The following is a 23,491-nucleotide window of genomic DNA, read 5'->3' as shown; positions in this document are numbered from 1 at the left end:
TCAACTCTTCTTAGTTAAGGTAATAACATAGTTTAATATTGAAAATGAGTAGACTATTCCTTTAACATTTTAATTAAACAAAACATAAAATTATACAAAGTAGTGCTGTTGGTTAGTAGCCTTATTTTTTTGTTTAATTACACAAAATTCATGATAAATTAATGTATTTTATAAAATGTCATAAAACTGGGGCCCCCCTAGCACCATCTCGCGGCCCCCCTGGGGGCCCCGGTCCCCAGTTTGAGAACCAATGCTTTACTGTCATGGTCCTGTCAGCCATGTATGTCTTTTATTTGTTTCATGTGACAGGGTCATGGCAGCCCTCACTGTTGTCTTGTTTTGTGTGGAGAGTCACGTGACGTGTGTTATGTGTAGCACGTGCTCTCCTGTCTTTAGTCTTAACCTTACCCTCCTGTTTCCTTGTTAAGTCTTGATTAGTTAATTCCCTTCACCTGTTTGTTATTGTTCCCTAGTTTAGTTCTCCCCTATTTAATGCCATTCTGTCTGCTGTCTTGTGCTGGATCATTGTGTGTCATCGTCAGGAGTCCTTGTCTTGTTTTTGCCCTGTCTTTTATTTAATTCTTGTCTTGTTTACCCCCTCGAGGGAGTTTTTGTTATATAATAAAAGTCTTTTGGTTGAGAGCTGTCTGCACTTGGGTTCTGTCTTCCCCATCCCTGACATTTAGATTCTAAAGCAAAACCAGTTGAGAACCAGTGCTTTAGATCCTAAAGTAAAACCAGTTGAGAACAAGTGCTTTAGATCCTATAGCAAAACCAATTGAGAACCAGTGCTTTAGATCCTAAAGTAAAACCAGTTGAGAACCAGTGCTTTAGATCCTAAAGCAAAACCAGTTGAGAACCAGTGCTTTAGATCCTAAAGCAAAACCAGTTGCGAACCAGTTCTTTAGATCCTATAGAAAAAAACAGTTAAAGAACCACTGAGACAGTTGCTTTAGACTCAAACAAAAAATATGAGTCATGGACTTCCTGGTAAGACAATGATGACTGTGCTATAATTAGTCATCTTGCTAATGAGGCCAACTTCAGCACATGTGCCGTTATGTCATTTTTTTAGTTCTGTATTTCCATGTTGTTTGTCACAAGAAAATTTATTTATTAATCAAAAAAATAATATATATATATATATACACATCAACAAAGGAAAGCAGTTTCACTATATATACTATATATATATATATAAATGTGAAACTGCTTTCCTTTGTTGATTTGATCATCTAATCTGATTGCAAATCACTAAATAATTCTGACTGGTAGTTAGAAAGGTTAATGATTTCAGCCCTGCCCCTTTAATCTCTCAGGCCACACCTCCAGCTCAACGAAGCAGTGCTCTTAAAAGTAGGCCAGTACCGCATATGCTAAGCACAGCAGTTAGTAAAGCCCGACTCTGAAACCAATTAAGAGCGCTGTACAGTCGATGCTGCCACATCCACATCCCACACTGCCAAATATCCTCACTTCCTCTCTTAAAAAGCTTCTGCTGGAGTCTCAGCTGAGGCACAGATCATAGCACAAATTATCCTTGAAAGTTATAGTCAAGCAAATCTGTTCCTTACAGAAAAACAAGACCTCAAAAAGTTTTTTGTTGTAACCATTTTGATTTTTATGTCACTTTACAGTCAACATGAAACTTTACATCACAGGAAACAAAATGTTTGCTCTTAAGTCGTGTAAACGCATGTATCACATTTGCCCCCATGGTCGGCTTTACTGCACTCACGATACATTCACAACAAAAGAGTGCTTGTTTTTGTTTACGTTTTTCGTCACGGGTCTCTTAAAAGTGTCTGAAGTCAGTTCCTCCGGATGAATCACATACGAGTTACACAGAGGGCTGATTTAAGCGTGAAGAAATGTGCTGAGCTATACTACATGAAAGCCAAAACCAACAAATCACTAAATAGAACCTCCTTCTGCCCTCAGTTGGTACTTTCCGCTTCCCCCCCAAACATACATTTCGACAGCATGTGTGTATTTCACGAGCCCAGGTCTGTGCAGTCTGATTTTTTGATCTGAGAACGCAATAACATTGGGTCAAACTACAGACTATCTGACTCTTTTATTCCACTAGAGAGAGGTTTTGCCGACTGCCTGATATTCAATGAGATTCAAGTTGAATTGGTGTCTAATCTACAGTAGACGGTTTCAGAAGAAAAAGTTTTATCTTATTCATTGTGTGTGTTTTGGACTGCGCACCAATATAAACCAATATAAACAATGACTAGTACTGCCTGGATTTACAGTCACATAGACCTACTGCAAAATGACTTTTCATGTTTGCAATTACAGTTATCACGCAAGCAAAAAAAAAAAAAGGCTGGGGTGTTTTGACCACTGGTTGGGTAAAATATGGACTAACCCAACTCTTAGGTTAATTTAACATGAAAAATTTCCAAATCTGACCCAACCATGCAGAGTTAAAATTGTATTCAAAGGTTGGGTTTGTCCACATTTTACCAAGGCTTAGATAGAAAGAAACAACCCAACATTTTTAGAGTGTAACATAGCAGGTAGGGTTGTGTATTGGCAAGAATCTAACATTATGGTGCGCATCACGGTACAGGGCTTCTGATACTATAGAGCGATGCGATACATCTGGGTAATTCCTATTTTAGGAATATAGTAGAATATTCTTTTAGGATAGCTGTTACTGAACAGCTGTCACTGTTTAAGTTCAGAGATAAGAAGAATGCTATCTAGTGGTCGGGATGTAAACTTCAAACAAAACAACTATTTTTAAAATATTTATTGATACAATATAGTCAAACAAAAATATCATGGTACTCACATGTATCTATATTTGTTTGCACCCCTAATAGCAAGTATTTTAATCAGGGATGCACCAATAAATTGGCCTAAAATTGAAATCAGCTGATAATAGCATTTTTTCCCACTATCAACCATTAAACTCATCAAAAATGCACCAACAATGACAACTGAATTGCAGTTCGTATGCTATGGATTTCTTAAATTTCATGACATAATAATTTGAAACAAGGAGTAAAAAACGAAACTGTGGGTATATATCGGTATTGGTAGATGTCCTTCTAAGTAATTGTATCTCGGAATCGGTGCATCCCTAATTTTAATACTAAACTATGGTTACAAAATAACTGAATGCACAAATGGCTAGCAAGGACACATTTCCTACAGACTAAGTACATTCGGATATAGTTTAGGCCCCAGTGGTGGCCGGTGAATTCTTTTTTTGAGGGCGCTCGATGCGAAGTTCGTCACAACATGTATCTAGCCCGTCATTTGTGTGGTTCGTAATTTCAAAATATGTGTTCTGCGAGTCAAGGGAACCTATGTGCCTCACATGTCTGCTGCAGACGCGTCTAAAGGGTTTATGATAAAAAAAGACGCTCGCGTTTGCCAGATACTTACCTAATCTTATGCGTAATCAGAGTTTACTGTTAAGGGAGTGTCTTGCGTGTATTTTGTGAACGTGAGCGTCTCTTTTATCTTAAACAGTTTTGACGCATGTGCAGCAGGCACTTATTTTGACAAAACACGTGATGCACATGGTTCACATGACGCAACAAACACATATTTTGAAAACAAGAGCAACACACATCACACACGAACACTTATTTTGAATTTGCGCCCCTCAGATGAGCAGTCACGAGCTGCCACTGTTAGGCCCCTTAATCAGGTTTCTATTGCAATGTGCCATATGTTTATGTTTTTTTCTAGCTAACTATTACCTCAAAATATAAAAAAATCTAGCATGGGTCTCACACTTGCAACAGAGGCACATTGTGCTGCTTGCGTAGACATAAAGATGTGTAAAAGATATCATGAGGTCATGCAGTCATGCGGTGAATATAAATTGCACCAACATACAGCAAATTAATGTTGAAATGTTTTTGTTATTGTATGTTATCTTAAATGTAATGCTATGTCACTGTTTTCACAAGCTTGTTTGCTGACAAAATGACATTTTTTGGTTTACAGCATAATTACACATTTCTTACATTTAATTACACGTTGGGTTTGAGAAAGTGTACAGTGCCAGTCGTCGTAAAAGTCATCATTGATTCTTTTGAAGTGCTCCTGGACTTAGGACCCCCAGGAAAACAGATCCAATAAATGACAAATACTTGTAAGATCTCAGAGCTGAAATGTTTTTTTGTGCCAGCTGACCCCAGATTATTACTGTTGCCCTTGGAATCTCCCCAAAGGTGTTTTTGAATAAATCTGAACTGACCTTTATATCTTGGGGTGATGTGGGCTGATGGTTAAAAGATTTGAGCTAGTAACAAAATATTGTAGGTTCAAACTCAGCAAGGGATGAAGTAGAAAACATGATTGGTGCTTTGGATAATAATGTGTTAAATAACAAATTAGATACATTTGGTACACATTACATTTTACACACCAATAAAGTTCTATCATCTGTCATAATTTGCTCATCCTCATGTCTTGTAAGACTTTACTGTTACTGTTTATAAAAAAATCAGCAGTCACTGATTTCAATAATATTGGAGTACTGTGAAGAAATAAATCTGGTCTGAACAACAAGAAACCAAAATTTCACTTATTATTCTCTGAAAATCTTCCTCTCCACCACAGAGTGTGACTCTTATTTGCACTTTTGCAAATGTTAACTTGCAGCAACAAGATCGGTCATGTGACTTGCAAAAACATGTTGCATCACTGATCTGCCATGAGGCATCCTTGGTTCTTAGATCTTACATCGACTCTGAATTCTACATGAAATCAAAACTAAAGTTTTTTGCTTTTGGTATAAATATGTTAGCTTTAATAGTACACCCAAAAATTGTTTGTAACCAAACAGATCAGGGACACCATTCACAAGAAGATTCTTGAGGATGTGTAAACGGTGAAAGAATTTAAATTTTTCGGTAAACTAGTATCCCTTCAAAATTATCCAAAAACTAGTTCCCTTTTAAGCATTTAAATCTCACAGGGTGCGCTCAACAGTCGCAGTTTTAAAGACGTAGTGGAAGAGAGAAGGCAATGTTAAAGCAAAGCTTATCTGTGGGGATGTTGGGCAAAACAAGTTAAACTGACATCAAAAGTCATATGTAAAATTTTCATTTTAATTGACTGTCTTTGTGTTATGCGATGGACGTCATTTGGTCTCGTCTAGGAAACTGCTCAAACCATTAGTAAAAACAACTAAGCGCTGCATTTGAGATGATACAACCATTCTAAAATGTATAACATAGTAGAGTACATAGTGCAGTCCCATGGTAATGACGTTGAGAAATTACACTGTTCGCAGCAACTTGAGGAATTGTGGGTTATTTGCAGCAGCAAAGGATACATCTCATGCATTCCCGTGAAATAAGGTTGCATTCGAAGGTCGCATTCGGAGTGTCCTACTTGCTTTTCAAAATGAGACAGCATTCTAAAGTATGCAGCCTTCGGAAGTGACCTACAGAGGACGCAGCTTACCAAAACGAAACACAGCTATTACTGGCTATTTTAAAAAGGGGTGGGGCAACCAATACGTCCCACCCTCCTTTACTATTTGAGTGACAACTAGAGGTCTTCTTGGGTTCAAAAAAATGTACCCAACCCAAAATGCCCCCAAATACATTTTACCCGAACTCAACGTACATAAATCTTTTATTTTTTTAAGAAAGACCCTCTCTGCATCCCCGAACACACCCCTTAGACAGTAGGAAACCCATTTGGCCCGCTGTTCCATTATTTTCATTTGTTATCTGACACCAAGGTAATGCAGCGTGCATTCAGAACTGATTGACAGGTCTGGCTCAATGACAATTACCTGAGACCACTAATATTATACCCGACCTGTGTCCGAGGCACACCTTAAACTTTTAGACCTGAACCTGCTCAGGAAGGACCTGGGTCTCTAGTGACAACTATATCAATGTATCAAACATTTTAAGCTGCTTCAGTGGGCCTTTAATTTGACTGAAACAGCTACTCTAAAAAAGATCTTTATAATGTCTCTTTTTGTGGGGGTAAACATGAGGTGAAAGTATGACAGACTTTCTTTTTTAACCTCTCTGAATTCATCTCACCTTTGTGCAGCACGGACATCCGGTCTGGCAAGAGTTGAAGGTGGTGATGTATGAAGGAAAGGTCGAGGTCGCGAGGCCACTGGCCCCGCCTCCGTGTGACGTCGACGGCGCCTCACCAACTGTCACTTGTAGGATCTCGTGGATCTGCGTCAACTCCTGCCTCAGCACCTGCTTCTGATGAAAACTAAAGGCGGGGTGGTTGGAGGCCATGGTGAAGAGGAGCAAAAACTGCTCCCCTGTCTGTCCATCGTTAAGCTGCAGGCCGTAATTATTGATGATGGTGTCAATGTGAGTGAGCGTCCGAAACAAAACTCCCGCCGCCACGCGGTTGTCAGAGCTGAGGAGCGCGAGGGAGACAAGCAATTTGCTCCTTACGACCTCATCCGTGATGTTGGTAAGGTTGGCGAGGTCGGCCGGGTTGTTGGCTTTGATTTCAGCATCCCTCAGGGAGTGGTAGTCTTTTCGGGCCAGGTCCTCCAAACACGAACCGAGGAAGCGCAGCTCGATGGGCACGCACAGGTCCAAAAGGCCACAAAGGAATTCAGCCCTATGTGCCGAACTCAGCACCGAGAACCAGCGGTAAACATCCTCTCTTTGAACAAAACACCTATTCTCAACCATTTTAAGCAGTACTCTTTATAAGCCACATAAATAGAGGATATGAAAAAAGAATTAATACACCAAAATGTCGGAGTGATGACAAGATCGAGACTTTAAAAACTTTAAAACTATTTACAGACGTAAACATCCATAAACGTGTAAGCAGTGGTCAGCTTGAGCGTCTCAAGAAAACCGCTACAATAACAAACTCTAACTTACACAAATCCCAACGTTTCCTTCGCGATTTATACACAAACGGTTGCATTATATTATTAAAGCGGTTAGGAGTAAATGGTTTAAGGAGAAACTTATTGAAGAAATAAAGTGTGTTTACAGTAAGTTAATCCTAGACGCGCGGCGGCGCAGCCCCTCAGCAAGCCCATGTCTCTTCTTTTTCCGCCAGCCCCCCTCTGCACGATCCCACGTCAGCCAGTTATTAAATACAGTCCAGATTACAAAACATCAATAAAGACCCCTGTTTCACATCTCACAGACTCCATTGCGCCGATCTGTCCTGCTCGGCATTGCACCAGCGAAAGTCAACACTCGTTTCATGTGGAAAACTCCCCATTTGTAACAGTTTGACTGCCAGATTGGACGGCGTATTCCTACGTCGGACGTTAAAGAGTAGCGGGTTTTAATGGTTTCCAAAAGGTGACACTTTATCCACGGCTCCTATTCGCACACAAAGCGTTAGGCGCGAGTGAATTAATCAGCGGTTTCGTTACCTATCATTATCCTGTCGTGAAGTCGAGGCAAACTGACTGTTGTTCGCTATCCCGAACTTCACGTAAACCCCTCCCATGCGCAATTGTTATTGGACAAGCGGGTTGTCAGTAATCATAATCTGCGCTCTGATTGGCCAAATTGCCATTCTCATATCTTACAGTCATATTTGATGTGTACAGTATAATACTGTATGATACTGAAGCGTGCGGTACATTTACTTTACAGTTAATATTTGACCTTTACGCATATGGTGGAACTAGTTTAAGTTTTATAAAAAACGTGTAGTATTGTGGGGGTAGTAGCTGTAGGCACGAGTATGCCATTTGCTCAAGAAATCTCTGGTTTAGTCATTTCATTACGTCAACTTTCCCGATGATGGCGCCAATCGTCCCAGAGCTCTCAATCAAGGATGGAGCTGTATACATATCGTCACCCAATCTAAAGGGATGATATTTTCATGTAAACTTTCCTATTTTTCTGTCCTACTTTTCTTTATATGAAAAATTAAAGAAGCTGTTGTATTTTTTCATTGATTTTCCTCAGTACCACATGCAAGTTGTTTTATTTATTTATTTAAACCAAATGTGTTTTTTAGATTTAACTCACACACAAAAAAGACATATTCCACTAGAATCATATTTAATATGAGTTTATGACAATGGTTAAAATATATATATATATATATATATATATATATATATATATATATATATATATATAGCATTACTGTACTCTGTATCTTAAATTGACATTATAAATATAGAAAAACAACAATTATTAGGATCATACATAAGTGTGGTTGGTTGACGACTTAACGTTAGCATTTTATAATTTCTGGCTTGCTTGGCTACTGAACAGTAAATGTTAATAAATTAACACTAGAGGGAGCAATAAGCTCTCACTTTGAGCACACAGAAAATGCTTTAAAAATATCACAACAGGTTGAGGGGATTTAGATAAAAATAAAAAATAAGGTTAGTTTATCCACCAAGTTATAGAAATGCACAAAAGCTAAAAAAGTTAGGAAAAACTAATTTGTCTAAAATGTCAATAACAGCCTTTATACTTTAAAGGGATAGTTTGGCCAAAAATTATATTAAACCCATGATTTTTTCACCCAGATGCCGTCCGAGATGCATATGTCCATCATTTTTCAGACGAACACATTTTCAGTTACTTTAAAAATGTCTTACATTTCAGTTAATCAAATGTAAAATTAAGGGGTCCACATCCTTCAAGTCCAAAAAAATGTGCATTTATCCTTCACAAAATAACTCCAAACGGCTCCACGATGATAAACAAAGGTCTTCTGAGGGTAATCTGCGCCGTTTTTTTTGTTGTTGTTGAAATATTCACATTTAAAACTTTATAGACGAAAATAACTAGCTTCCGGTAGCGCCGCCATCTTAGTCGCGTCCACATTCAAGATAAGAGCGTAAGCAGTTTACGGAGGTTTCTCTGCTGCTGCTGGTGCCCCTGCCCTTCGAGTTTGTCATACGTCACTAAGAAAAGTGTGTACACTACGCTAATACTCTCTCCTGAATACAAAGGAGTTTAAGATGGCGGCGCTACCGGAAGCTAGTTATTTTCGTTTAAAAGGTTTTAAATATGGATATTTCTACAACAACACCGTGCGGATTACCCTCAGAAGACCTTTGTTTATCATCCTGGAGCCGTTTGGATTTCTTGGGGGAAGGATATGCACATTTTTGGACTTGAAGGACGTGGATCCCGTAACTTTACTGTTTAGCAGCTGGAAGATATAAAACAATTAAAAATGTGTTTGTCTGAAAAATGATGGACATATGCATCTCGGATGGCTTCGGATGATTAAATCGTGAGTTTAATATCATTTTTGGCGAACTATCCCTTTAAGTTGTGTGCAGGGTTTCGAAAATATCCACAGCCTGTTTATGGTAACAAGTCTTGAGTAACAGGAAGTGGCGGCCGGTGACTTGACTTGTCTGAGGGGTGTGAATGCAAAATATGTGTTCGGAGTGTCATGTATGGCTTGTCATGTCAAAATAAGTGTTCGGTGTGTCGTGTGAACCTATGAGCATCATGCGACATGTCAAAGTACATGCCTGCTACGTGTCGAAAGGTTTTATGATAAGGGTTTTTCACAAAGATACTAACTTAACACTAAATTCTGATTACACATGAGATTAAGCGGGTATCTGGCAAATGTGAGAGTTTCTTTTATCATAAACCCCTTCAAAATGTCTGGGGCAGGCATGTATTTTGATATGACGCGTGATACACATAAGTATGACACACCGAACACAAATTTTGAATTTGCGCCCCTCAGAGGAGAAGTCACCGGCTGCATTACTTAAACTTGTTCGCTGAACAGGCTGTCGATATTTACAAAACCCTACAGGGGTTGTACATGTTTTGATAAGCTTTGCGTCGTGCGCCCTCAAAAAAAGAAGTCACCACTTGCAACAGGCGTTTTTGAAAGAATGGTAAGGCTCCCTAGGCCTCAAACAGCTATTATGTGTCTGCATCAAATGCTCCATGGTACAGCAGATAATCGACAGTTACATTTTGGCATTACAATTAATGTTTTACAAATGGCATCTATTATCTCTCCAACAATTCTGTGGAGATAAGCTAATTGCATTTGTCAGACGCTTTTATCCAAATAAACTTACAGTGCATTCAAAGTATACATTATAAGTATATGTTCCCTGAGATCGATCCCATGATTTGTGCGTTGCTAACGCAATACTCAAATAATTGAGCTTCAGGAGCTCTGTCTCTTTTCTCTTTCTCCTCCTCTCTCACACACACTCCCACGCTCTGCCTGCCGATCTCATCTCATAAAATTCCCATCCAATGCTAATCAAGCCAACAGCAGGCTAGCAACAAACTGGCCTGATCAGCTAAACCATCAGAAGCAGTGAGCTAGCATTGCTCAGTAAAACACAGATATGGCCTAATGAGTCACATAAAAGCTAGTTTTAGTCAAATGGTAGGTGACCTTTTTACCTCAGAAAACCTGGGTGTCTGCTCCCTGCCGAGCTGAAGGAGCACACCAGACCATGCTGTTTATTTTCAGAGTTGATCCCCTATAATTGAGAGGATAAATACCCGTCCTCTTCCCAAACACACTTTTACACACAATAACAAACACAAAACGAACGGTACATTTTTGTTTATGTAAAAAATCTACACACCGTATTTTGAAGTATTTTACCATACCTCACCCTAAAGTGCACGGTGACCCTCTTGCATCCTTATATGTTCTGGAAACATCTATTGCAAAGCTGTTTGAGAAGGAGACAGGGTATACAGGGATCCCCTGAGTGTTGCTAAAGACAGAAATACAGAGTAAGCATTTAAGAACAGCGTGATACTGTACTCTCTGCGATCTGTAGCTGTGTTGTTTGTAGTGACCTCAATCACAATACACTCCAACTATGAATCATAGAAGTCACCCATAGTGAATAAGAGTAAAAAATACCCATTGTGGCTCACAAATATCATGGTATCCAATGACGAATAGTCACAATGACTGAACCAAGGTCACAGTTTTTATATTAACTAATGTACTGCATTATCTAAAGCCATATCATTAACTGACAAATGCTCTAATTATTCTATGAGGGCAGAGCAACGGAGATTTAGAGGGAGGGTAGGGGAAGGACTAAGCCGGGCAATTAGGAAATGCAATCTTTGCTCCCTGAGGTGGAAAGAGATGGAGAGAGAAAAGTGGTGTGTGTTGATACAGTGCATGTCTCTTTAAAAGAACGGTGAGCGAGAGAGAGAGCCAGAGAGCTTGTGAAAGGGGGAGGGGGGTTGGCTGCGTTGGAACAGTCCGCCTCTAATGAGCAGATTTGAGAGACACCAGTGTAAAAGAGAGAGAGAGAGAGAGAGAGAGACATACAAGCTTATGAAGGAATAAGATGACGACGGAGAAAAGACAATCCGCGACACACGAAAATCATTCCAACAATGTGCTTGAAGTCAAGGAAGACCAGGAGAAGATAAATCTGGAATAATGACTCTGGGTTTTACACTTGAAAGCAAACTGGAGCAGAGGATTTTTACCCAACCCTAAAAGAGAGCAAAGAGGATAGGAGAACGACAAAACGGTGCCCCGATAAGGAATTAATCACATCAGTTTGTTTGCGATTAAGCCGTGCGCTCATCCTGTGCTGGTGAGAGGGTGCGTACATATGCATGCGATAGACTGCATTGCTGCTAGCTGACAGAGACTGAACCTTGCAGAATCCATTTTTTCTTATTTTTCCTACACTCTGACTCCCAGCGTGGCATCAGCATGTCGGGTGAATGTGTTACAACAGTGAGCGAGCTCGTGACAGAGCGGATACATTTGTAAATGCTACCTGACTGCTTCATCTGGCGGCCGTCACAGGTTTCTAGGTGGAGCCTGGTGGTCTCAACGTCAGGGAGGGGAAGCAAAGCCGTTCAAAGCCCCAGAGAGGGTGAGCGGGTGTCAGGGTAGGTGTGTGCTGGCACTGGGGGCCTGCGTGGAGGCAGGAACAAGGAGGGGGCCGGAGTACCAGAAGTGAGAGAATTGTTGCTGCGTTAGTAACGGTAGGACAAGGCGCATGGCTGGCGTGGGCCCACTTTCATCGCTGAAAAGCAGCCGCAGGAAAGCAACCCATGAATAACAAGCTCCACTCCTGAAAGAGGATGGTCTGAGTGGGCTCACACTGCTCCTGCCTGGTTTGACAGGAGGGGACTACTGCCCTGGAGGGCTCCTCTTTCTTTCTTTTAACTTTATAAATTGTTCATCTGCCGCCATTAGCAGGAGTTTTCAGGAGTGTCTTCCTGCCTGAGCTTTATACCAACACCCTGGCCCTATTTCTAAGTCTGAGTTTGTTTGGTTCTTACTTTCTTTTCTTTTCTTTTTGAGGTTTGGAGTATTTGCCAAAACCTATTTCATGCATGTCCACTGGGGGCAGGTTCAACTTTGATGATGGGGGATCATACTGTGGAGGGTGGGAAGAGGGAAAGGCCCACGGCCATGGCATCTGCACGGGACCCAAGGGCCAAGGCGAGTATGCGGGCTCATGGAGCCACGGCTTTGAGGTGGTGGGCGTTTATACCTGGCCCAGCGGGAACACCTATCAGGGGACATGGGCGCAAGGCAAGCGCCACGGCATTGGAGTTGAAAACAAGGGCAAGTGGGTTTATAAAGGTGAGTGGACACATGGATTTAAGGGACGTTACGGTGTGCGGGAAAGCACGGGAACCAGCGGCAAGTACGAGGGTACGTGGAACAACGGACTACAGGATGGATATGGAACAGAGACATACTCGGATGGAGGTAAGACTTTAATGTACTTGTTTGCGTGATGAGATAAAGTTCGTATTAAGGGTTTACATTGAATGCTGACCTTTAAGTTATCCTCAACACACTTAAAATAGGCCAGCCAATACATACTGTTGCAGCAGAAACAGAGACTGAAGTAAGAGACTTCTAGAATACCCTGTAATTTCCATTACTTCACCACCCATCACTTTTGACTTGTAGCCTAAGTTTTTCACCCTATTCCCTTCATCATCTGGACAAGCTATTTCCTCCATTCTCCAGAAGCTGCAGAAATAAATTTGGAGGATCAAATTAAGACAGACATCTACTGTGGTGGGGGGTAGAGATTAGATCAATTTACAAGTCCTGGAAAAGTACAGGAAACCCCTATTCAAGTTGTATCGAGAAATTTCAGGCATTTTGTGCTGGGGTCAGTGTAAAAGAAGACAAAAAAAATCACGGCAGATATCATGCCTCTTGCAAACTGATGTAAAGTTTGTTACAGGATAAGTGCCATGTGGGATGAAACATAGACCAGAACAGACCATTACCTGAAAAAGCAAAGCTGCCACTGTATGGTAATTTGACATAACGCATATGCAAGGGTCTAAATGTCATCTGCTCTAGAGAAGAGAGTAAACTGTTTTCAGTCAGTGATCTGTCCAAACTCTTTGGCTGACATGTGTACTGTAAATCACTGTAGATGAAATATGGCGGTTAGGAATTCGGTTGTAGTTGCACTGTTACTAAAAAATATAAAAGTAACATAATGTGAACAAATACATTAAGAATCCATGCAAAAACCTCCAAGTGCGTGCATGTTTTTTTGGTAAATGAGCATTTTTTATCAGAGTCTTAATGGAATCTGTCAACAAACCGGTAGACTGCAAAAAGTGGAAAACCTGGATATAAAAAGATGAGAATTCATATTTGAGAATATCACAGCCACTTCAAAGTCAATATAAACACACAATAACTATGCTTTACATTTGAGGAGCTCAAATTCAAAAGACGCTAAATGCCACTTGTGTCAAAAATTAGATAATGATATTAACCAAATGCTCTCGGCACATATTACACTTTCATCAAATGCTTTCACTTCAATCTGCTTAATCCCGGCCTCAGGCCATTTAGAAATACATTGTAAAAATTGAATCAACTTAAAGGGATAGTCAAGCCAAAATGAAAATAATGTCATTAATGACTCACTCTCATGTAGTTCCAAACTCGTAAGACCTCCGTTCATCTTCGGAACACAGTTTAAGATGTTTTAGATTTAGTCCGAGAGTTTGTTGACCCTTCATTTAAAATCTACGTACGGTATTACTGTCCATGTCCCGAAAGGTAATAAAAACATCATCAAAGTAGTCCATGTGACATCAGTGGGTCAGTTAGAATGTGTTGAAGCATCTAAAATACATTTTGGTCCAGAAATAACTCAAAATTACTACTTTATTCAGTATTGTCTCCTCTTCCGCGGTAGTGTGAAGCGCATGCGTGAGACAAAAGTCACGTGACTGCAGTGACGCGGATGACGTACGACGTGGCTGATGTGTTATCTGGTGCGCCCCAGCTGTTGTTTTTTTTTTGTGCGCCCGGGCTTTGTTTACAGTCACAGTGATTTTTGTTATTTTTGGACCAAAATGTATTTTTGATGCTTCAACACATTCTAACTGACCCACTGATGTCACATGGGCTACTTTGATGACATTTTTATTACCTTTTTGGACATGGACAGTATACCATACATACATTTTCAATGGAGGGTCAGCAAGCTATCAAACTAAATATAAAACATCTTAAACTGTGTTTCGAAGATGAACCGAGGTCTTACGAGTTTGGAACGACATGAGGGTGAGTCATTAATGACATTATTTTCATTTTTGGCTGAACTATCTCTTTAAAAAAATTACTTTAATTTAACTTAACCTAAAGTTAGAAAATTAAGTTTTATTATTTAGGTGTTACCAATTAAAGTAATTTGTTTAAGTTGATCCAACTTTTTACAATGTATTTCTAAATGGCCTGAGGTCGGGATTAAGCAGATTAAAGCGGAAGTATTTGATGAACGTAAAATACGTGCCAAGGGCATTTGGTTAATATTATTATTTCAAATGTAAAGCAAAGTTATTGTGTATTTATATTGACTTTGAAGTGGCTATGATATTCTCAAATATGAATTCTCAACTCTTTACAATAGATAATCTGAATGTATACACATGAGGAACCAAATTTAATCTTGCATGTATCACCTAATGTGGGTTACCCTTAAATGTGGTTATAGAGAGAGAGTGAAAGGTAAAATCAGCACACGCTTGATCGCTTTACGTTCAGGACTGTAATAAGTTGTGTCAGTTCCAATGAATGAGCAATACACTTGTGCCAACCATCCATCTGTTACCTGCATAACCTTTCTCCTCTTTGTTTTATTTTTGCAATCTCCCTGCACTATGGAAGCATTGCCCATGTGTCTTTATAGCAAGTTGCTGTGGAAACACACACAGACTCTGGCGGCAGGTCAGCTTGCCACTGCCCATACGGAAATGTAATATATGTGAATATATGAAATATCCCTATATGAAATATATGGTAATATAAAGTAGAAACATATATGTACATATATGTACAACCATATATGACACCTATTCGAAAATGGAACAATTTCATATATTGACATATATGTCTATCCCATACAAATATATGTCTATGTGTGCAAAAAACATACATAGACATATATGTCATCTATATAATTATTTATATATGTGACATACATGACTTCACATATATGTCTAATATATGTTGCATACATATACTTATCATATATCATAAAATAATTAAATTTGAGCCGTGGTTTTTATCTATTTTTCGCATGTTTCAGATCACAGGTAGGACGTACAACCCATTCACACAACTTAACACACAAACACAATTTATTATTTGTAATGTACCTGATGAGTCCAGTCGGGCCTCGAACCCGGGTCCTCACGTTGAAAGTCGTCCGCGCTATCCACTGATCCACCCAGCAGTTGGATGGGAGGGGCTCACAACTTAAGCTATTTGTGTGTTACTGATGTAGGCGCTGTTTAGCTTGTATTTTACAGTGTTCGTTTTATTATTCCTCCTGTTTTTATTTTATGCAGGGGTACACAGTGCAAATTTAACCCTTGTGCATTGTTCAAATTTAATACATCCACTAAATTAAACATCTGTAAAAATGTATCAGATTATTTTTTCACTTTTTTTGCATAAATTTGTTAGTCAGTTCTGATCAAAACTACCAAATTTTTACAAAAATTCCATGATTTTAACTCTTTAATTGCCAAGTTCATAAGTGGATTTGGGGAAAATCTAAATGACAAATTTTCAATACAAAAAGTGATTGTAGACTGGATTTTTTTTAACCTTTTTCGCAGTCTTGGGCATGTCAAATATAAAGTAAAAACATTGGCTTTTGATTATTGTTTTCTTCCTCATTTATTGTTAGTGGCTGTTTTTGCCCCATTGACTTCCATTATAACCACATTTTTTGATTGCAGAGCAATGACACCTTGTTATCATGCATTTTTGAATGTTGGTGGTTTTTCCTTTTGCAAAGAGGTCAAATTTGTCATTTTTACTGTTGATCACCATGTGGCACCATTAACCCTTTAGTAGACCTGTGCTGTGCAGAGCTTAATTTCTAGCTTGTACATTGAGTAATATGGGGGCGGTTTCCCGGACAGGGATTATCTTAATCCAGGACTAGGCCTTAGTTTAATTAGGAAATATAACTAGTTTTAACAAACATGCCTTACTAAAAACTAGGGCCGGGACTTTAACGCGTTAATTAAGATTAATTAATTACACAAAAAATAACGCGTTAAACATTTTAACGCATTTTAATCGCACTTATTAATAGAGTCATTCGTAAATGCTGCAGACCCTGTTTTAGTTCGAGAACTCCGGGGTTGTGATGCAGTGTAAATAAAAGTAGACAGAACCTAAACGAACAGCTGATTTTAACGTGACAACGCATCAATTTCAAAGTAAAAATGATTTATTCTGGTAAATGGAGGTTTGCAACGCAGGTTTTGCCCAATAAACATCTACCAACAAACTACAGATTATTTTAACATGTATCGTAATGTCTGTTATATGTTAATGTTTGAGTATTGTTGGGTTTAAATATTGTTGTAATGTTGTTTTGTTTCAATTTAATTAGTTTATTACGAGTTTAATTTAAGTTTTGTTTGCTACTTTAAAACGAATTTCGTTTCAAATAATTTGTCTCGTAATTATAAACAATGTTTTGTTGTTAGGTTTTGTGAATATAAATTAAAAAGAACATTAAAAGCAACACCTTGCATCTCATTGATGCATATGCTACCGAATGCCAAAACATGCAGTGAGTAGCCTATATCACTTACTTTTCAAAAAATCAGCCTGGCAGTGCCCAGAAGTTAAATTTACACGCGCATTTAGAGCATACTGTAGCAGCACGTTTGATTTGCGGTGTGCTTAAGACTTTTAAAAATCAACTTCATATTAATTTTAATAGGCTACTTTGACGGAGGACACGCACAGAGAACAGCGACGGCAGGTAAAGGAAAAAAGTTAAACGAATAGAGTCAGTTTGTAAGAGCATTTTTAAATTGACTATAAGATCATCAATATGAACTCTGAACAATGAACTATTATAAACATAACAGCAAGAACAGTCGAAGAGGAACTCGCAACATTAAAGCAATAAGCATTTATGTAGGCTAAAGCTATATATCACCTCTTATTTTTTTTATTTAGTTAAGTTTCAATGGTAACACTAAAGGCGCGTACATTATGCAGCGCTTTTCACATCCGAATCTCACTTAAGAAACCTATAAACGATGTGCAACTTAAAAAATATATTATGCACATTTTTATATATTTTAATTTTAATATAGGCTATATAGTATATTATGTTTTGTTGTTTTTATACGCGAGGTGGGGCATCCGCGCACATAGGTACCAGAACACAGACAGTCAAAACCTGAGAAGTCCCGAACCCTGCAATATTAAACAAACTACTTTAAGAAATGCGGGCCAGGAAGCGGGTCGGGTATATATTTTCTTTGCGGTCCGATTTGCGGGCGGGTTGTTTATACATTGACCCGCGCATCACTGGTAAGCGTCGATAAGAGCATGGTTGTGTGTAAGATATGCAACAAGGAATTCACATATCACCGCAGCACATCGAGCCTCAAGTATCATCTCAATGCAAAACATACAGCAGCTAGCGTGGACTCCGGGTACAACGACTTGGTTGAACAAAAATAAACAATATTTTGTTAAGCTTATGTATTCAGTCATTATTCATAAAAATCCATGTAAAAATACTTCTTAATGTTCTCAGGTCAAATATTTATATGAGATTAAAATGCGATTAATTTAGATTAATTAATTACAAAGCCTCTAATTAATTAGATTAATTTTTTTAATCGAGTCCCGGCCCTACTAAAAACATTACCTGTATGCATTTTGAGGCAAAACAAAGGGCCCTGATGTATTTTAAGATATGTCAGTGCAAGTTGTTTTCAGTTTGGACAGCTCTTAAAAATGTTTTAGTCTAGGACTAGTCTATCTGTCCGGGAAACCGCCCCCATGGAGTATAACTCCATAATAAAAGTATAGTATTGTGCCAAATGCATGCAGTTTGAAACTAGGCAGGGTTATAATGTTATGACCCTAATAATTTTTAAACAATATATTTACAGACCTATATAGGCTATGTTGTTTTAGAAATCTAGACATAAAACATATTGATATCATATGGTTGGAGCATACAGTATCATGTAAAAATCCATCTTATATGGTTGTAAAATACAAACCCATATAAGAATTCATACATATACATATTTTAAATATATGTATTTAAATACATTTTAATATGAGTATTCCATATAGGTTTAAAACATATATCTTCATATATCAAGAGTATCTATATATGTGATATTAATATATGTATTTATATACATTTTAATATGAGTATTTCATATAGGTTTAAAACATATATCTTCATATATCAAGAGTATCTATATATGTGATATTAATATATGTATTTATATACATTTTAATATGAGTATTTCATATAGGTTTAAAAAATATATCTCATATATCAAGATTATTTATATATGTGATATTCATATATGTATTTATATACATTTTAATATGAGTATTTCATATAGGTTTAAAACATATATCTTCATATATCAAGAGTATCTATATATGTGATATTAATATATGTATTTATATACATTTTAATATGAGTATTTCATATATGTTTTAAACCTATATATTCATATATCCAGAGGATCTATATATGTGATATTAATATATTGCATATATATGTAACATATATGCCAAGATCGGTTTTGATATAGGGACATATATGTCATATATTACATTTCCGTATGGGTGGAGACTCGATGCTCACCATTCTGATTGGCTGGCTTACTCGCTAATGGTGTTTACTTCGGTGCTAATCTGGGCCACTTAATCACAACCACAGAAAGCGTTTAAAAAAACAGATATTGAGAAGAAATAAGACGATAGAGAAGAAGGTTGCTAGGGCCGCAGAAAGCTTATAGTGGCATTATCAGCTCTTACAATGCTGTGTCTGAGTAGACTACAGCTGAGGCACATTTAAGCATCTGTTCACGTTATGACCTGAATTCCCCCACCACACTGGCAAAGGATGGGTTTTAAGAGGTTTAATTAGTTTTCTTTAGCTTGTGTGTATGTATATTCTTGTATAGGGCACATACACTACCATTCAAAGGTTAAGGGCGCAATCACACACCCAGTACAATGCAGTGCAAAGTGCGACACAAGTGTTTTTTGCTAGTTTCAGCCCTACGTTGTTGTCATTTTCACGTTCATAGCCATGTTGTTTAAAAAGCAAATACAGTTTGCACCCATTTTTGCGCCCATGGGCATTCTTGTCTGAAAACGAGGTGTGTTCAGGCGTATTGTTGGGGCGTTGCTATTTTTAAGGCAACTTACTGTAAATAGACTACTATGCCATTGCCCATTCTAAAACCTGGTCTAAAGTCTATGGCGCAATATTGTGTTTGTTATTTAAAGAGCGTGTTAGTAATATGGGCCTATAAACGGACGACAACATTTGCTTATCACACACTACACACAAACAAACAATATGAAAATTTAAATGATTAAAATGTAAATGATTATTATTTAGTTTCTTGGACATAAATGAGGACCGATTATGAGACGTTACAAGGCGTAAAGAGCTGCTTCACCTGTAGCGTGATAAGTAACTGAATGTTTTGCTTTAAACAAATGCAAATTTTGCATCTATTTTGAAATGCTACCCCACGGATTTATTGTATATGATAGCTTTGTACCTCTGGATATGTTGAGATGAGAACCTTTATGTAACGCCCTTCAAAACACTCATGGCGCTGTTCGAGTGCTGAAACGTTTCGGCTCTCCACACGTTTGTAAATTCATTAAAGGTGCTCTTAGCGAATTCACGCGTTTTAGTCCATAAAACATTTTTTGTTTCATACAGTAAACATCTCCTCACTATCTGCTAGCTGCCTGTCCTCTGAACACACTGTAAAAAAGCGGTCTCTGTAGACAGCCCAGCCTTCACAAACTGCATCAAAAACAAAGTGGTCAAACCTACCACCACTAAACATAACAAAGTGTTCCAGCCAATAAACGACAAGAAGGATTTGGGAGTGGGGGCTGGGCGCGTTCATGAATCGTTCAGAAAGCACGGAAGGTAGGGGAGGAGTAAGCTACGCTCCGTTTGTTTGAAAACACTTCGAACGTCAACAAGAAGTGACGTCACACAGATTAGCTTAGTATTTTAGAGTAAAAACCTTTTATTGCATATTTGTAAATTAATACAGATTAAAGGAGTAGTCCACTTTATAAATGGGGCCCATTGACATTTACAGCTATTAAAAACCTGCTAATTTTACTTCCATGACTGAAAGAAAAATGACTTTTAAAGGGAACCAAAGATTTAATACAAAAAAACCTAACAATTTCCATACAAATAAAAACGACGCAATTTTTAACATTAATCTTAAACTGGTGGTCTTCTTCCTTCTTCGCTTAGTTTTTCAGTTTACAAATTCCGCCATCTGAATATGGAATCGGCATGGTGCAAGCGCAACTGGCTTTTAAAGGGGATGGGAGATAAGACTCTTATTGGTTTATTCCAAGGCCTTTTTTTGGAAATGTGAAATAAAATTCCCTAAGGGGACAATAAATATATACCCCTACTACTACTACTATTATTGCACGTTAAGCCCAAAACACACTCATTACGAGAATAGGAACAACCCTTTTAGACTGTGCACTAGGCGCACAAACCATTTTTTTCCGTCGTTAAATTCTAAATCTGAATTTCGTCGTGGATTCAGACATGCCCTTTTAGACTGTGAGCCGTACTCTTTAGACCAGGGGTGTCCAGACTTTTTTGTGTGGCGATCTACTTTTAAAATGATAGAGCCGACAAGATCTACCTACTTAAAAACACAGTTAATTATTTGTTATAGCACTTAAAATGCTTGTTAGGACTATACCTCTACATTGAATTTAGGCTTACTCTATTCTTTTTGAGAAGTTAAAAAATCATTGAGTACATGTCGAGTATTCCTTAAAGATGCGGTTTAGTCAAACAAACTAGAAAATGACAACAGTATTAGAAGCATATAAATTAGCGCTACGCTGCCTCGCCCTCTCTCTCCCGTTTGCTTGCTCGCGCGCGCACACACACCGTGCGCGTGGATCAGCTCCTGGGTGAAGGAAAGAATGTGCATCCTGGTGAATTTCCGAAGTCAGACGACTGAGCTGCAGCTGCCTGGAATAAGATTTATAAAAACACTTTTGAGAAGAAAGACGCAGCAACTAATAATTGTGAAACACGCAAGTATTTTAAGACCATAATGCCAATTTTTGCGCGTGGAGCAGCAGTTAACTTATGTGCGATCTACCGGCATTGCCTTTGCGTTCGACTGGTCGATCGCGATCGACGTATTGGAAACCCCTGCTTTAGACCATGCGCTTAGATCAATAAAATAGGGCCCTTAATGTCACTTACTTACTATTGCTTCAACACGTTATAATAATAGGCAAGTAAACTTCTCAAAACCATGGAATAACACAAATGTAACTATGGGAAATGTTGTGTTCATATTATTTCAACCCAATTTTTATAGTGTATTAAAAGAAAGAGTGTACAATGCATTTATTTGTATTTTAATAGATATTAACCTCTACAGTATTATTATCTTCCTATATGCAGTATAATATACAATATCTTGGGTTTCTGTGAATTTTTCTTTGTATGATATTTTAAAATTGACATCATATCAATAATTAGTTCAATAACATGACTTGGCATGTTGTACCTGTCAGTCAGACCCGTAGGGATTACATGAGAATCCAGGAAAATTTTTTATTTTTATAAGAGGATAGTAGATCTTTGCCTTTACTGCCTGATCTGAATTTAGTTTCTGATGTAACCCCAATGATTACTCAGAATTCAGGGAGTAAAGTACTTACATCCATCAGTGTTGAACTCTGTGTTGCCAAAGGCCAACAGCAGCGTCATGTCCACTATGAGCCTCATATACAGCAAATCCCAGCACTCCTTTATGACTAAGACACAAATGCTGATCAACATGTCCTTTAAAAAGTCATTCTGCTCAAAAACAAATAAAAATAACTGCATTTGTAGAGTGAAAGAATGATATATCAGATATATGTGGTTGAAACGGACTGTCTGGGTAATTTTATGTTGTTTATAATCCGAAAATGTTTTTCGCATTGAGAGAGGTCACCAACATAGCATTAAAAAAGTCAAACTGAAATCCCCTTAACCAGATAACAGCATTCTAGTCTATGTAGGCTTACAGAGAGATTTAGGTTTAAGCATAGCCTCATTTTGTGGGGCATTGTTGCAAAAGCTTTGCTCCACGTACACAACATACAGCATTAAAATTGTGTATATCATCAAGTCAACCTTTGATTCATCTGATCTGCTACGTACAGCACATAACAAGCCATTAGCTTCAAAGCCATGATGAATGGCCAGTTTATATTAGCTAAGAACACCATTAGTTTACAGTTGGTTATGGATGAGAGGTCCTCTGTTTAGTCCATCTATGGCTATAAACACCTGTCATATCGCACTGTCCTGGAACAGATGTGTACTCTGAATGCCTGTCCCTCTCTGGTCCCCAACCATGCACACAACAATTACTTTGTGGCGCAAATGCTGACTTGGTGAAAAAAGGCAGACATTAATAATTCATAGAAGAGCCGATCCAAAGCTTTCTGCCTGCTTTGCGAGAGCCTGCCTTTTCCTGGCAAAAATTCTCATTAGCATTGTATGTGGGATATTAAGACCACCACACTGTAAAAAATGTGCCAGTAACTTACTGTAGAAGATAAAGACTGAAAATGTTTCATTTAACTTTGAACAAACTGTTGCCAGTAAATAACATAAATCTACAGTAAGTTACTGGCAGCTAGTTCCCAGTAATACTGTAATTTCTACAGATATTTTTTACAGTGCAGGAACGTCATGAATACTGTCATTTCTTCTGACAGACCCATTACTGATCACGAAAAACAAAAATGCAGATACAAGACGCATTCGACCTTGAAACAGAACAGTGTTTATAAAAAAAAACTATTATAAATTCAGCCCGGGGGAAGGCACGTGGTTAAATCTACGCTGTGATGTTTCCGCATCTTTGATCTTTCCGCATTAACCGTTTCCGTTCTGTGTGCCCCGCACCGTCGCACAACTCATCTCACAGGCCTCCGGCTGAAACGCAAACGA

General features: G+C 38.3%; 2 protein-coding genes across 2 annotated transcripts in view; one reads left to right on the top strand and one right to left on the bottom strand.

Moving 5' to 3' along the window:
• zcchc14 (zinc finger, CCHC domain containing 14) overlaps nt 1–7,428 on the bottom strand; it is a 50,582-nt gene extending 43,154 nt beyond the window's left edge. The window contains exon 1 of the mRNA XM_065271497.2: nt 6,039–7,428. Within this exon, the coding sequence (XP_065127569.2) occupies nt 6,039–6,659 (621 nt within the window). The 5' untranslated portion in view covers nt 6,660–7,428. The remainder of the gene's footprint in view (nt 1–6,038) is intronic.
• A 3,783-nt stretch (nt 7,429–11,211) lies between these two features.
• jph3b (junctophilin 3b) overlaps nt 11,212–23,491 on the top strand; it is a 54,962-nt gene continuing 42,682 nt past the window's right edge. The window contains exon 1 of the mRNA XM_065291589.2: nt 11,212–12,666. Within this exon, the coding sequence (XP_065147661.1) occupies nt 12,285–12,666 (382 nt within the window). The 5' untranslated portion in view covers nt 11,212–12,284. The remainder of the gene's footprint in view (nt 12,667–23,491) is intronic.

This window comes from Paramisgurnus dabryanus, chromosome 23, assembly GCF_030506205.2.
Source record: "Paramisgurnus dabryanus chromosome 23, PD_genome_1.1, whole genome shotgun sequence".
Taxonomy (NCBI): domain Eukaryota; kingdom Metazoa; phylum Chordata; class Actinopteri; order Cypriniformes; family Cobitidae; genus Paramisgurnus; species Paramisgurnus dabryanus.
Note: the sequence above shows the minus strand (reverse complement) of the source record. Positions and strands in the feature narration are given on the sequence as shown.